At 38.0% G+C, this 16,418-nt stretch overlaps 1 protein-coding gene across 3 annotated transcripts in view; it reads right to left on the bottom strand.

The window, feature by feature from the left end:
• The window catches only part of ARHGAP15 (Rho GTPase activating protein 15), a 725,608-nt gene that overhangs the window by 677,974 nt on the left and 31,216 nt on the right, over positions 1 to 16,418 (bottom strand). For all 3 annotated transcript variants that reach the window (XM_055398711.2, XM_088829189.1, XM_088829187.1), the window contains exon 2: positions 12,796 to 12,974. In XM_055398711.2, the coding sequence (XP_055254686.1) occupies positions 12,796 to 12,960 (165 nt within the window). In that variant the 5' untranslated portion in view covers positions 12,961 to 12,974. The remainder of the gene's footprint in view (positions 1 to 12,795; positions 12,975 to 16,418) is intronic.

The raw sequence follows: 16,418 nt of genomic DNA, 5'->3' as shown, positions 1-16,418 counted from the left end.
TCTCCAATGCATGAAAGTGAAAAGTGAAAGTGAAGTCGCTCAGTCGTGTCCGACTCTTAGCGACCCCATGGATTGCAGCCTACCAGGCTCCTCTGCCCATGGGCTTTTCCAGGCAAGAGTACTGGAGTGGGATGCCATTGCCTTCTCTGCTTAAATAGATGAGGATAACGCTAATGATAGGGACCACTTAGGTAGGTTTGTAAATTAAATCATTCCTTCCATGATTAACCCCACAAAATTCAACAAAGCATGGGTACTTGCAGGACAATATTCAGTCAGATCTCAACAGCAAAGATCACATTAAAAATTACTGAAGAGTCAAGAACTTGGAGAAAATTTTGAATGCTCTGTAAACTTCTAAATTAGTTCTGTGTTCAGTCTTCATATTGAAAGCATAAACAGTCCTAGATGTCAAGTATACATTCTAACACTTTAATTTGTATTCATAAAATTATTATTTCAACTACTTCAGTTAAACATTCATAATAAGTTCATGAAAACTACAGAAGAGGGGCTAAGAATGGGTGATGGATAAAAAGGCATTATAAACTGAACCAGTTGGGAACACTTGTACCACGGCTTGTTACCAAAGAAAGAACTTTAATAACTTGGATTTGCTAAAGGAAATATTGTATTTACATGGGAAATAGATCAAAGTGTGCAAAAGAGAGTTTAAAGTATTAATAGGCTAAAATCAGGTTGGAGTTCCACAATTTCACATTAAAAAAAAAAAAAGCAAAAATCTCTTGTTTGAGACTTACAACCCACAGAAATGCATCTATAGGAAGAGACTGTGAAGTTTGCTATTTCTTAAGTTATCTTTTAAACACTGTATACAATATTGGTGGCAAGGTGAAAGGTAGGCAGTGGTAGTATCAGTATGGAGAATGAGGAAGAGCAGACATCTAGCAAGCAAACAGGATGCGTCTGGGGTATTATACCCAGATTCTACCTCACTTGAATGTAAACTCTAAGAGAACAGAGAACCTCTATTCTTGTGTCCCCAGTTTTCAAAGCAGTCTTTGATAGCTGCCAATAAATTTCTGCCAAAAGGAAAAGAATGGACTAATGAATGAGCGGATGAAAGTAGTTGACCTGCTCACCCATTTTCCACTCTGGGATCTCTTAAAGGGACACAAACAGAGGCTGCACTGGGATGATCATAACTTTGTGAGCAGGAAATTACTAATGAAAGGACCTTAGAACATACTACTGGATGACATTTTCTTGGATTTTTGTTATGTAAGATGGAGTGCTCCAGGTTAACATTATCAATTATAATGGTCCCTTATATTCAGGGTTTTATTATCTAAACTGTGTTATAGATGAGAACTAAAAAGATGCCAAATTAATAATGTGTGTGAAAGTAAACCTTATTCATTAGTACTTTAAAGACAAGAAAGAAAATTTCTTTTCCTTTTTTTAAAGGATAATAGTAAAAGTACTGGTAGGCTGCAGTCCGTGGGGCCGCTAAGGGTCGGACATGCCTGAGCGACTTCACTTTCACTTTTCGCTTTCACACATTGGAGAAGGAAATGGCAACCCACTCCAGTGTTCTTGCCTGGAGAATCCCAGGGACGGGGGAGCCTGGTGGGCTTCCGTCTATGGGGTCACACAGAGTCGGACACGACTGAAGTGACTTAGCAGCAGTAGCAGCAGTAAAAGTACGGAGGTTAAAGATAGCACATTCAGAAATGTAAAGTTCTTTCCTTTCTATTTGATCACGTGTTATTGGCATTGACACTGTCAATAATACATGGTGAAAGAGGAAGTTGTCATGTAAGGTTACCCACTGTCAGGCTATGATCGATAGGTAAGACCACAGTGGGTGATGTATTGTCAAAGCTAGATTCACTTCTCATGGATCAGTTCATCTAACCTGAACTAAGCTTATTTATTCATTATCCTTTCCCTGATGATTACTGACTACACCTTGAACACATTTTATTTAAGTACAGAATATCATTACTTATCAGTACTTCTTGCTATTTAATTCCTGTGATCTGGCGGTTGGACCTCTAGGATTTGCCCCCGTTTTGATTTTGGTGTTTATATTTGAGCAAACAAAACTGTCACTTTGTTTTCCTGTCTTCCTTTATTGGGTCACTTTGTGCTACATGATATGATCTAAGACAATTCAATGCAAGGAGACACATGTCCCTTCTCATTGGAAATATGAAGTCTGCAGTTTCCTTTTACCCTGTGGGAAAGAAAGCAGGTCAGGTGTCCAAAAGGAGTGGAGGAAAGTTAATGTCATCACTATCCCTCCTCCGCCTCCATAGAAACAAGATTATGAGGCAAGAACAGCACTGTCCTTCTTCATGAAGGAATTAAAAAAAAAAAAATGAATAGTACCATGGTTGTTTGTGTTTATGTTACTGTGGAAGGCACTCACAATAAAAATAAGACTAGTATTTCTGGACATTTTCAAACACATTGTAAATCAAATAACTTCGAATCTCAGGGAAACTAGCTTATTGAAATCATATCCTCAGGGACAAAAGAAATAAAACACTAGCAGCCATTGTCTTTTTTTGTTTGTTTGTTTTATTTAGAAAACATAAACACTTAATTTATTTCCTTTTGATTTTCAGAGCCAGACCTCTACAACATTTTGATACTTAAAGACCAGAATTTGGCTTTGTTTCATTTTAAGTTTTATTTCACCCAAAATCTGGTATATAAAATAATTTGCACATAAATGAGTGAGAGGTCTGAGTCAGTCAGTGTAATTTCATCAAAGCTATTTACATGCGGAAAAATGAACCATATCATGGTGACTATAGGAGCTACCATAAAAAAAAAAATGCTGGTGTTTCTCAAAAAAAAAAAAAAAAAAGCAATGCAATAATAATAATGAGGGGGAGGAAGAGAAAGAATAAAGCAACTTCCTGTAGGTTTTTTTCACCTTCCCCAAAGAGTCTCTTCTCATTTTTGGAGTATATTATTTATCTCCCATTTTAGCATATCCTTAAACTTGCTTGACATATGACAGCTATACATCCTATTACAACTCAAATTCCATAGCTCTTCCCCAATAAACTTATTGCCAGTGCATTGGAAGTGAATGGGAATCATAAAAATCCATCACCACAAAGAAGAAGCATATGAGTTTGTGCATAAAGAAGATGGCATCATTTCTGGGAAAGAGTGCCACATCACTGTACACCTGCTAATTACATGCAACATGCATTAATATAAAAAATAATGTCTTTTTTTCTTACATAGTGTTGTTTGGAATGGTTCTGCTTATCAGTTTTTAATATACTCTTTGAAAACTGACATGCACTTTAGCCACATCTCTTTAGGAACACAGGGATTCAAAGGCTGGATAACATACTTTCATGCTTCCCAACACAAACCTGAGTGTGTAATTAAACAGATGGTAACAATAAACTGGATCTGAACACATGAGGGACTAGAGTCCCTTATTAAAAGCCTTACACACTGAAGGGTGGTGGAATGACAACTCTGGGGAAGTGTTCTAGCAGCCAACACCTTTACGTATGCCTTGGTCTCAGAAGCAGAAGCTAATCAACTCTTTAGAGATGGGATTCCTACCACCTGGGAGAGGGCACACACGAGGTCTCCGCACACTCTGAGGAACAGAAATGCAATGTAGGTTGTGTGACTCTAAAGGAAAGTGACTCTTCCTCAGGATTGCCTTCAAGACATCAATTTTAGACACATCAAATTTGTAACTGTAAATCCACTTTATTCCCACCCCTCCTACACACCACACACACACACACACACACACACACACACACATACCCCGAGACCTACTTTGGAGGACTTATGCTCCAACAACACAAGCTAACATCTTCTATGTGAGGACAAAAACAAGGTACCAGAGATCTCTGATGACACAGTTGTTCTGAATATTTTCAACCTCATTTCTGGCAACCAAGTGATCTATTTATTTCATCCTTGAAATTTATTGGAATTCTACTTATTTCTCAGATCTTAACATTGTCTGTTTGTCCTGAGTTAAATCTATTGCAAGAAGAGTACTGTAGGAATCTGGGTATTTCAGCTTGTAGATATATGTATGTAGCTCTTTTCCCTAGAATATAAAAATAAGCTCAAATATATAAATTTTATATACATGTCCCTCTCACTCTGAAGCGAGAGATGTATGTATGTATGTAAGTATGTATATTCACTATATATGCATAACACAAAGAAAGAATCCACCATAGGCATAAAGGAACTTATTACTGTAGAGGTTTGCAATGCTATTGTGCAACCATGCACACAAAGATACTATTTTGTCATTACATAAGGCACTTACAACCTAGGGGATAAAGTCAGTGTTTGCTCTTCTGTTTCTCAATCTGCTCCAGTTCTCTGCTTCACTTGGCAAGTTGAGTGTCATTTATGAGAAACATTCTGCATCAGTACAACAAGGATTTAACTTAACTAACGGCTGAATGGCATCACCGACTCAGTGGACGTGAGTTTGAGTGAACTCCGGGAGTTGGTGATGGACAGGGAGGCCTGGCGTGCTGTCGCAGGCATGGGGTCACAAAGAGTCAGACACGACTGAGCGACTGAACTGAACCAAACTGAAGTGCTAACAATCAAAGGACAATATTCTGAACATACTGTGCTTTAGATTAATCAAAGTTATAACGATGAGCTAAGAAAAGAAAATTTTTGAAAAGTGAGGCAAGTATTAAAATGGGAAAATGTACAAGGCACATAAAAACATAAATCAAGTGGCAAACATTATTTAGAAGCTTGCATTTTACCTCTTTGTGCCTTTAATCATCATATAACACTGTCCAATTTTAATTTGGGGTTTTGATACTTAATAGTGTAAAAAACCCTGGTGGCTCAGTGGTAAAGAATCTGCCTGCAATTCAGGAGACTGTCTACAATACAGGAGATGCAGGTTTGATCCCTAGGTAGGGAAGATACCCTGTAGAAGGAAATGGCAACCTATTCCAGTGTTCTTGCCTGGGAAATCCCATGGACAAAGGAGATTGGCGAGCTACAGTCCATGGGGTCGCAAGAGTCGGACACAACTTAGCAATTAACCCACGACAACCAAGTTAAAAAGACTGTTCCCAGCTTCTGATAGAACTGTAACAGAAATGACTCAGATGATCTTAGGAATTTGCCATCAGTTCAGTTCAGTCACTCAGTCGTGTCCGACTCTTTGCAACCCCATGAATCACAGCACGCCAGGCCTCCCTGTCCATCACCATCGAGTCGTTGATGCCATCCAGCCATCTCATCCTCTGTCGTCCCCTTCTCTTCCCACCCCCAATCCCTCCCAGCATCAGACTCTTCTCCAGTGAGTCAACTTGTCGCATGAGGTGGCCACAGTATTGGAGTTTCAGCTTTAGCATCAGTCCTTCCAGTGAACACCTAGGACTGATCTCCTTTAGAATGGACTGGTTGGATCTCTTTGCAGTCCAAGGGACTCTCAAGAGTCTTCTCCAGCACCACATAAACCCCCCTTAATAAGGCTTCCCTGGTGGCTTAGAGGTTAAAGCATCTACCTCCAATGTGGGAGACCCGGGTTCGATCCCTGGGTTCGATCCCGGGGTTGGGAAGATCCCCTGGAGAAGGAAATGGCAACCCACTCCAGTACTCTTGCCTGGAGAATTCCATGGATGGAGGAGCCTGGTGGGCCATGGTCCACCGGGTGGCAAAGAGTCAGACACGACTGAGCGACTTCACGTTCACCTTTCCCCTTAATAACAGTGACTGTGGTTCCAAAATTATTTTAAGGGTGAAGAGTATTATATGGGTTAAATAAGAGATGCTGCAAATGATCTGGTGGAAAAGCATAGTTGCTGCCACACAGAATATTAGGTAACCTTTTTTTTAAATTAGAATGTACACTTTAAGATTACTGGTTATGAACATCAGGGGACCTGAGATTTTGATTCATCAGTTATTCTCCTTTATGTCTACACTGAGATGTAAAAATGAGACCTCTGTCTCAGCTTGGCATTTCAGAGCCTTTACATGCTGGTGCAGAAGCAATGTTACCTGTAATCTCTAGTACTGCTCTGCCCCCTTGTGCTGCTACAGTGAACTCAACAGAAGGCACAGTTTGCCTTCATCTTTGTACATGTACTACAGAAAAACCCCACTGTCACTTCTCACTTTTCTGGCAAGTTCAAGGTCAGTGTCTAGCTATTTTCAGCTCATCTCTTCTTGATCCATGCAGAGAAATGACAAGGTAACGTGATTCGGGGTCAGCTGTATTACAGGAACCGTTACATAAACGGAGAAAGTGAAAATCAATCCTAGCTGACAGTGACTTCGGGATAATCAGCGCTCACTGGATGCCTCTGTCAGCTCGCCTGCATCAAACACCGTGTGACTTCTGTCAGATCTTTTTAATAAAACTATATTCTCACTTTCAGCAACCTAAATAAATATTTCTCTTGAGCTGATTTTTTTAGACTATGTTAGCCTTCCAGATTTGTAAACTATGCCAATATGCTGTGAAAAAAATTAATGCGTGATACCCCTGTTCTACAGTTTATTATTGACCTGAGATGGAAGTTACTGCTGTAGAAACAACTGGTTTTTGAGTGATCCAAGAGAGCTCTCATACAGACATCTTCCTCACTAATCTCAACACCTTCCCCACCATCCTCAGTCCTATCTCCTCTCTCTTCCTCCTTGTCTAATAAAACACCTTAATCAATATTTCTTGTTGAGAGAGTATTTTTTCCTCCTTTTTAGATCTTCATCATTGTTTTCCTTTTTATCTATTTTCTGCCAGGACATTTCCCCCTAATACAGTACTGGAAACACAGTATTTAACAAGATGCTCCAGTTTAGTGGCATTCCCACTGACAGCACCTGATATATCAGTTTAGGGAAGGAGCTATTTTCATCCCACCCACCTTGTGCTCCCTTGAAACTGTGAGGCAGGCAGTACCCCATTGAAGTACAATCTACCATAATATTAGTTGTCAGTAAATTCAAAGACGGAACTCCTAAAGCTATAAAATGGATTAGAAGCAATTTAAAAAAGAATTAACAAACTAGAGTAAGAGTATACTGTCAACAAACAAATGCTCCATCATAGGACTGTAATTTGGAATTTTAATTACCCCTCTGCTTCTGTAACAAAACAATGTCTGAACTGGCAGCGATTTGAATCTCTCACAGGTCATTGAGCATTCTAGTTAATTACTCTATGAATAGCCTGTTTTTCTCCCCTCTGGAAACACGTTTCTAATGGCAGTCAAGGTCTGACAAATGTGTCATCTACATAATTAGCTAGGAAGCAACACAAAACATTAAACATGCTTTGTGCCGACAACTATCAAAACATTTCATTTGTTGTCAATTATTCATTACTTTGTAGGTTCTGAAGGGGTTGTTATTATGGAAATAAGTCCAGATGCTAACAAGGTTAGAGTTTTGGATTCAAATTAGTAATCAGAGGACTAACTTTAAAAAAAAAAAAATGTATCTCATGTACATTCAGCGCCATGTTCAATCAGTAGGAGATTATAAACAAATTTAGCAATGCTCAAGTTAAAATGGAAACCACGCAAGCTCGAACATGAACTCAAGAGCCCCAGCCCATTCTTTGAAGTACAGACTCTACACTGTCAATGAAAACTTCCCGAACCTTTGGCACGTCCAATTTGTACTTGGTAAACAGAGTTAAAGATGTTCACAGCATGAGATGACAAGGATGGCAAGGACAGGAAAGAAGTCTCTAGTGGTTTTGATTCTTCTTTCCTCCCTTCCACCCCAGGGCATTTTATGTAAAAGTCAAAAATCTAGCTAATAAACATTTTCTTCTGCTTTACAGCAGACTTATTACCTTAGGTAACCTTTGAATATCATGATTTCTTTCTTTTTGGGGGGAGGGGGCTATTTCTGAAAACTTGTTTCTCTATTATTGTTTTAATATCATATATAAAACCAAGTGTTGTCTTGAAAGCAGTAGTCCTAATGTATATAGAGGATATAAAAAGATTTCCCAACAAAACTGACCTCTCAGTGGCAAAGAAAATTGCAGTGGAAGACACATTATTTCGTAGTCATATCTGAGATTTGGATCTATGGAGAGTCTCACTCCACTGTCCTCCAGCTTTTCCTCATAAACCAAAATGGCTTACAAATGTCATCCACAATAGTTCGATAAAGATTAGGAACAAAACACTGTCCTTACATTGATGAGATAAGAAAGATTTAACTGCACAATGCAGTGTATAAGAACAGTTCGTAAGGCTTGTTCTCCAATCAGGAAAATAGAATTCAAATTATATTTGTGTGTGTCTAGAATTTAATTGAGATGATCAGTTTGTTTTCCACATAATGTTTGATTAGATGCCTGTACTACAGAGCTAGACAAAAGAAAAGAAAGAAAACAAATTCATTCTATCAGGAAAAATCAGGAAGACCCGTTATCTACAACATGTGCAAAATATGTCAGGAAATAATTCTACCCTGAGCTCTGAGAATGCCCAGTTAATAAAAAAAGATCAGCCACTCGCTAAAAGAAAACAATTTTCTATATCTATATTTTTCAAAGCAAAAAGGCAGCCACATCTTATACTAAATAGGACACATTAAAAATAAGCTTTAATAATCTTTATGCAAAAGGAAACTAATCCATTTTCAGATCATACGATCCACAGCAATAAAAGGAAATCATTAAACTAAAAACAATTTTAGAAATGGCTGCAGACTTTCATTTAATTAACATGCAACAGATCATATATTTATGAGGAAGTCAAAATATTTAGGAAGCCTATAATCCTGTAAGCCTTAATGTGGTATAAAAACAACAAATAAATGCAAAGTGTTACTGTTATACATGCCTGCCTGATCAATGGTTTTCACATATTGATCTATAAATGGAGTTGACAGTCTGTGTTGGCTGCACATTTTCCAAGCAGTGCTATTTTTGTATAAAACCAATACGGGCAATTACCTTTGTTTGAGATGCCAAGTCTTATCAATTCAATGTGATTTAGTGTCATTTTAATTGAATATCAGGATCCACTTCAGGACAATTTATACAAACAAAGCCTCAAACCTAACTATAAGCTTGATTTGAAGTAAACAGGAATAAGTCCTACAGCCTCATAATATTTCTCAAAATCTCTGCTAAACAGAAGGCTTATATTTTTAGTAGCAATTTTTATGTCTGCCTTTTTAGCTAGCCACAACTTTGGCAAGTATCCTATAATCACAGAAGTAAGAAACAAAGGAAAATTGTTTCCTTTTTTTCCCTTATAATATATTGAAAAGAAAAATGAAGGAACACTGTCTGTTAAAAGAAGCACAAGGAGTCTTGTATGTTAATGTTTAGAAATGGCTTGAACTAACTCTTTATCTGAACACTAATAAAAATAAAACATTTTCCTGTCTATAATGGCTATGAATGGAGTGATGCACTTCTGTGGGGTTTACAAGCTGGAAATGGTGAATATTCATACATGATGCTGCTTAAGACACTGGTATTAAATGCCAGAACTGCTCCTGCCTGCAAATCCTATGTCTGCGGTTTCCTGACTTGGGCTATTTAAACTCTTCATTAATATCTATTTTTAAGCTGTCTAGTAGTCTGGGCATCCCTCTCACAAATAACATCAAAGTCACATTAAACCTTTTGTATTAGCTATTCGCTGGATTGCACATTAGCCTTTTTCGCCCCACACTTTACTTGCCCCTGTTTATGCTCACTCAGCCTTCTGCTTCTGTATTTAGCATGTTCGGGTAAACCATCAGTCCACCTTTAAGGGGTCTCTGGTGCTTGGGGCAGGAGGCAGGGAGATAACAAATCACTGAGACCAAAGAGCGTTCCCTCCCCACCAAACCAAGACCTCCAGATGGTTCTCACAGATATGCAATTTTCTTACTAACCATGTCATTCCATGTCCAAACTTCCCATCTCTCCAACATTTCTTAGAAAGCAAAGTGGCCTCTTTGAATTTTGAAAAGGCATCAATCTTATGAACCACATAAAAATGACTTTTTGGTGTTTAAAGAAAATGATGCATGCCACCAATAAAATACTAATGGACTATTGATACCTGTTTTACTGGAATGCTTCCCTGCAGCACTTAGGCAGTAAAAACTTTTAATTCAACAAGTAAATTCACCTGTGTTTGCAGAGTTTAGGGTTGCATAAATATTTATATTGGCATTTCAAATACTCCTCGATTTAATACATCAAGGACATAGGCTCCTATGACATATATATGAGAGTTTTATATGAGAGTCTTACTACACACATTTTAATTAATCAAATTTAAAAAGAGGACTTTATAAATTAATGACAAAATTACATAATAGATCTGACCCTAGAATTACTATCATTTTTAATTATAGGGGAAATCATAGTAATGTAATATCAGATTGTGTTATTATATACTCTAAGTCCTTGTTAATTTCCATAATTGGCGTGCTAGTAACAAATACTATATATGTGCCAAATATATTAAATAGGGTGCATAATACATATATAGTTTCTAAACACTCAATTTTTTTCTGTACAGATTAAATGTATTTGTCTCTATTACAGAAAATCATGCTACATGTGAACTTCTGCACACATTTCAGTGTATATCTTTGCCCACTCTTCCTGAGTTCAAAATCTCCCCCTTGACCTTACCCCAACTTCCAACTTCTGAAAAATCAAGTTCTTAGTTTAGCTTGAGCAGATATCTTTAACAGGCTTGTTTGAATAAATATGCCAAAATACTTTACATTCTGTCAGTATCTAGTCAGAAAATTGTGCATGGAAAAAAGAGATGAAAAGAACTGAGACAGAAAGAAAATTAGTGCCATGGCAAGCTTTCAATACAGTATCTGTGAGCCAAGTTTTCTTGGTGAAATGACATATCCTCACTAAAATACCCCTTTTATATAATTATGCACTGAGCACACATAACCAAAAGTAACTTTTATTTTTGTTCCTTATCGAGGAATACATATTGCCGAGGCTAAGAATGCGGAAACAAAAGCTGGGATAATTATAGCTAATTTAACTTTGGAAAACTCTGATTCTCCAGCAGTCCAGCATACAACCCCCCAAACTAAAGTTATGTAACAAGGTAATATCAACAATGAGAAACTGCATGATAAAATCCTGCCCAAAAGTGAAAAATGCTAATTTTGTCTCATTTAGCAGCTGGATACAGAAATGCTCATTAGTTTTAAGAGGGTTAATCCTTTTAACTTTTGCATATTGATATGCCAATTATGCCTAATTGTACAAGAGGCATCAGTCAAGGTAATAGTGCATAAACACATGAAAGTTATTAAGTACATCCCAACATGTAATAAAGTAGGTGTTAATTGGTAGCTGAGTTCTGCGGGCTATTGAGGTGGATAATTCATTGAGAGATGGATCACTTGTAATTTCTCTCCATAATTCCTTTTGCAGTCTCATGCTGTGATGTTTTCATGCTTGTCAAAAACAACTGCGGCATAGTGCCTTTTGTTAAACACAGCCAATAAAATATGTTAGGCATCATTAAATATACTTAACTTTTAAACTTTTTCAAAGGTACAGTTCTTACTGATAATACATTATAGAGATTCCAATAATTTACTCTAACCACTGTCTCAAGTTCATGGTTGAGGAACGGTTTAGCAGGTTTCAAAGTCAGGCTGACTGTGCTGTGCCTCCCAGCAGACAATACTTTTAAATGAGAAAAGAAAGAAAAATGTTGCTCTCAGAACCTTATCTAGGGATATATTTCTCACTTCCAAAATATAATCACTGGCTTCCTCATGCTAAATCTGTCTATAATACCTGAAGAAAAAATGGTTAAAATCATATATTCCTCAGGCTCCTGAAATGGTGGTGGGTTAATTCTGCACTTGAAATTCGAGTGAAAAACAGGGAATAAATATAATCAGTAACATGCTACTCAGCAAGTTGATCTCATTTAATAACTCAGTTAGGGAGCTGAATATTTCATAGGCCCCTATGATATTAACAGAACACTCAATTAATAGCTCACATGTTACTGCAGGGTGACTGGGACTCACAGGCCATCCCCAGCTAACCTATCTCTTGCTCTTGCTCTCACTGTGAGCAACAAAACAGATCCAGGGTCCAAAAGAGTGGCTAACATTGCATAAATAATTTTGTAACATCCTATGGCCTCAGCTGCAAGTTACCACCATTATGGAAGAAAATTAACCAGAGGAGACTCATTGCAATCAGTATGTTTAGTGGCTCAGGATGAGTGCAGGGGCAGGGACACAATTGGCAGTAGAGTTCATCTCTAACTATTTTATTTCAAATCTTCCTAATGACACATTATGGAGACAAAATGGCTTCCTCTCCAAACCTTAAATTGCCACACCATTTCCACTGCTCAAACTCATTCCAAATCAGACTGTAATTTCCAATATCATATATTGTTGGAAGATTTTTTAAAGAAGAGATTTTCACATTTAAAAAATATATTTTTTCTCAGTTTATTCTTAGCTAATTTTAGCCTCTGGCTTTTCAAAGTGATGTACTGTATTTGGAAGTACAAACACCACATGCTAGCATAACCTCATTATTTTTATGACACTGAAGCATGATAGTGGAGGCCCTTAAAATGAGGCAAAGGTGCTCTTCAGGCTAGTTCCAAATCCACTTTATCACTCTGGATTAAGCCCAGCTCTTCTTTTGCAACTGGGGATATTATTATAAGTAGGCAAGATAAAATGCATTACAAAAACAGTTTTCTCATGCACATTAGGAAAACAAATAAAACAAGGCTAATTAGCCTCCCCCCCTTTTTTTACTTTTTATAAAATTCTTTATCAGGGAACTTGGGGTATCTGACTTACAGGTTCAGTGACCTTCCCAACGTCGGTGAGGATCATAGATTTACTTTGGCTCAGCCTGTCATGGTGGCTGTTGGCATTTTTGATTCTCATTTGCACAGCTCCAGCGCCTTGGCGGGTGGGATTCAGTGTTTCCACAGGGGTATCAGAATTTGTAGATTTCTGCATATTACAGTGTTATCCTGATGAAACATAAAAGCATTATATTATTCTAAATATACATAATTTTCTATGAAAAACTCTTGGTGGAGTGGATATCTCTATTCATCATTAAGGTACAAAAATGGCATAAAGTCTCTGCCTCTTTGAGTGGTGAGGAAGAAAGTAGTTACCTTGTTTGTTTGTTTTTTTATCAGTTGGGACCTCTATATTCCGACACTACTATATTCATGCCAGAGGATTTCAATTCAAATAAAATACACTCAAATTCTGTGTAGTTCCTTAATTTGATTAAGAAACTCCTAATGACAATACAATATAGTCTCCCTTACATAGAAATGCTACTGCCAACTAAGCATCTTCAGGGTATATGCTCTTTTCATTCACAGTGTCTGCGATCTATTAGCCACCCCACCCCACACCACTTGCAAATACTATTACTGGCAACTCTTTTTTTAGTGGGGAAAAAAAACCCAAAAAGCTGTTAATAAGGTCAAATTTAAGTGTATAAAATTGGCTTTAGAGCAAATCAAGCTGGTCCCACTGACTATCAAATATGTTGGCTTGGCCTCATTAGCCTGGTTCAGAGTCCTAGCCCCCACCTATACTTGCAATATCCACAGGGAAAAATTAAAATTCCTTTGTCCACTGCCATCTGCCAACTGAACTAGATTTAGTATTAATAACTTATTGGATATAATATTTATGAAGAAAGAGAAAATAACACATCAACACTGTTTATTTATTTATTTACATTTATTTTATTGGAAGGAGTCTGATTCAGCCAGGAAAATCCAGTGTGGGCAAATTTTAAAGGAGTGGCTATGAAAAAAGAATACTTCAGAAAAAGAAAGAAAATAAATTGGGTGGGTGGACCAAGAGGGCTTTTAGTTGCTTCCCAAATACATAATCCTTCTCAGCTGCTCCTGCCCACAAGTTCCTCAAATGAATACATCTACTCATTTAAAATAGAACATTTGCAATGCAAATATAGCTTCTAAGTTTCTAGAAACAGACCCGCTTCTAGCCTGAGTGTTGTCTTCATCTCTCACCTATATAGATGCTGCAGCGCTAACCTGGTCAAGTGGGTACAACATCAGAAAAAACTGTTATCAGTCAGTTATAGAAGTCAATATAATCCTAAAGAAGTGTTATATTTTAAGGAACCAATTGTATTGGTACCTCTACACTGGTTGGACAAACAACCAGGCTAGAATCACGATAATGTTCTGGTTGAGTGGACACGAAAATAATTAGGAAAAAATAAAAGCATTTTAATGGGAGGAAAAGTGGTATCAGGAAAAACTGATACCAATTAGGCAACTGAGTGATAATTCAAAAAAAAAGTTAATATTTATTGAGTATTTACTATGTGCCAGGCAATTAGCTGGTTTAATCCTTACAAAGCTCCTATGATATTCATATTATTCTCATGTTTTTACAAAGGAGAAAATTGAGCATTGGAAGGACTAAACATTTTCTTAAGGACAGTGAACACAAAGAAGTGGAATATTTATTTTACCCCCTCACTAAAAAAACAAACCAAAAATGACCCATAAGTCCACCAACAGATGAACTAACAGAAAAATTCTGGTTTATCTACACGCTATAACTCGACAATAAAAAATGGACTACTGATGCATGCAACTACATGGATGAGTTGCAAACTTACTGGACAGAGTAAAAGAAATCAAGCTCTCCCCCTAAAAAGTTCTCATTGCATATTTATGATTTCACTTGTATAATATTTTTGAAAATACAAACTAACAAAGTATACAGAAAAAACAAAGATTGCCTAGGGACAGGGTAGACTCTGGATACAAAGAACCTTTTGGGGGTGATAGATATGTTTGTTATCTTGATTGTGATGATGGTTTAACAACAATACACAAGTATTAAAAATGATCAAATTGCACACTTTAAACAACTGCACTTCATTATACTTTAGTAATATTGACCTGCCTCTTGAGAAACCTGTATGCAGGTCAGGAAGCAACAGTTAGAACTGTACGTGGAACAACAGACTGGTTCCAAATAGGAAAAGGTGTACGTCAGGGTTGTATATTGTCACCTTGCTTATTTAACTTACATGCAGAGTACATCATGAGGAACGCTGGGCTGGAAGAAGCACAAGCTGGAATCAAGATTGCTGGGAGAAATATCAATAACCTCAGATATGCAGATGACACTACCCTTATGGCAGAAAGTGAAGAGGAAGTCAAAAGCCTCTTGATGAAAGTGAAAGAGGAGAGTGAAAAGGTTGGCTTGAAGCTCATCATTCAGAAAACAAAGATCATGGCATCTGGTCCAATCGCTTCATGGGAAATAGATGGAAAAACAGTGGAAACAGTGTCAGACTTTATTTTTTTGGGCTCCAAAATCACTGCAGATGCTGATTGCAGCCATGAAATTAAAAGACGCTTACTCCTTGGAAGGAAAGTTATGACCAACCTAGATAGTATATTAAAAAGCAGAGACATTACTTTGCCAACCAAGGTCCGTCTAGTCAAGGCAATGGTTTTTCCCGTGGTCATGTATGGATGTGAGAGTTGGACTGTGAAGAAGGCTGATCGCCGAAGAATCGATGCTTTTGAACTGTGGTGTTGGAGAAGACTCTTGAGAGCCCCTTATACTGCAAGGAGATCCAACCAGTCCATTCTAAAGGAGATCAATCCTGGATGTTCATTGGAGGGACTGATGCTAAAGCTGAAACTGCAATACTTTGGCCACCTCATGCGACGGGTTGACTCACTGGAAAAGACTCCGATGCTGGGAAAGGTTGGGGGCGGGAGGAGAAGGGGACGACGGAGAATGAGATGGCTGGATGGCATCACCGACTCTGTGGACGTGAGTTTGCGTGAACTCCGGGAGTTGGTGATGGACAGGGAGGCCTGGCGTGCTGTGATTCATGGGGTCGCGGAGAGTCGGACACGACTGAGCGACTGAACTGAACTGAACTTCTCCAGGGGATCTTCCTGATCCAGGGATTGAAACCTGGTCTTCTGCATTGAAGGTGAATTTTTTACTGTCTGAGCTACCAGGAAAGTCGCAACTAAGTTGTTTGCTGCTGCTGCTGCTGCTAAGTCACTTCAGTCGTGTCCGACTCTGTGTGACCCCATAGACGGAAGCCCACCAGGCTCCCCTGTCCCTGGGATTCTCCAGGCAAGAACACTGGAGTGGGTTGCCATTTCCTTCTCCAATGTGTGAAAGTGGAAAGTGAAAAGTGAAAGTGAAGTCGCTCAGTCGTGTCCGACCCTTAGCGACCCCACGGACTGCAGCCTACCAGGCTCCTCCATCCATGGGATTTTCTAGGCAATAGTACTGGAGTGGCTTGCCATTGCCTTCTCCAAAGTTGTTTACAGGATAGTTGTATTAAGAATTCCTGAACCAAATTATTTTTCTATGTATTTTATTTTCATTTATTTTAAATATATTCATTTTTATAATCCTATGAGTGGCATATTTTA

Source organism: Moschus berezovskii, chromosome 2 (genome assembly GCF_049115385.1).
Source record: "Moschus berezovskii isolate FMDL1 chromosome 2, NW_MosBer_1.0, whole genome shotgun sequence".
Lineage (NCBI taxonomy): Eukaryota > Metazoa > Chordata > Mammalia > Artiodactyla > Moschidae > Moschus > Moschus berezovskii.
This window is presented reverse-complemented; position numbering and strand designations above follow the sequence as displayed.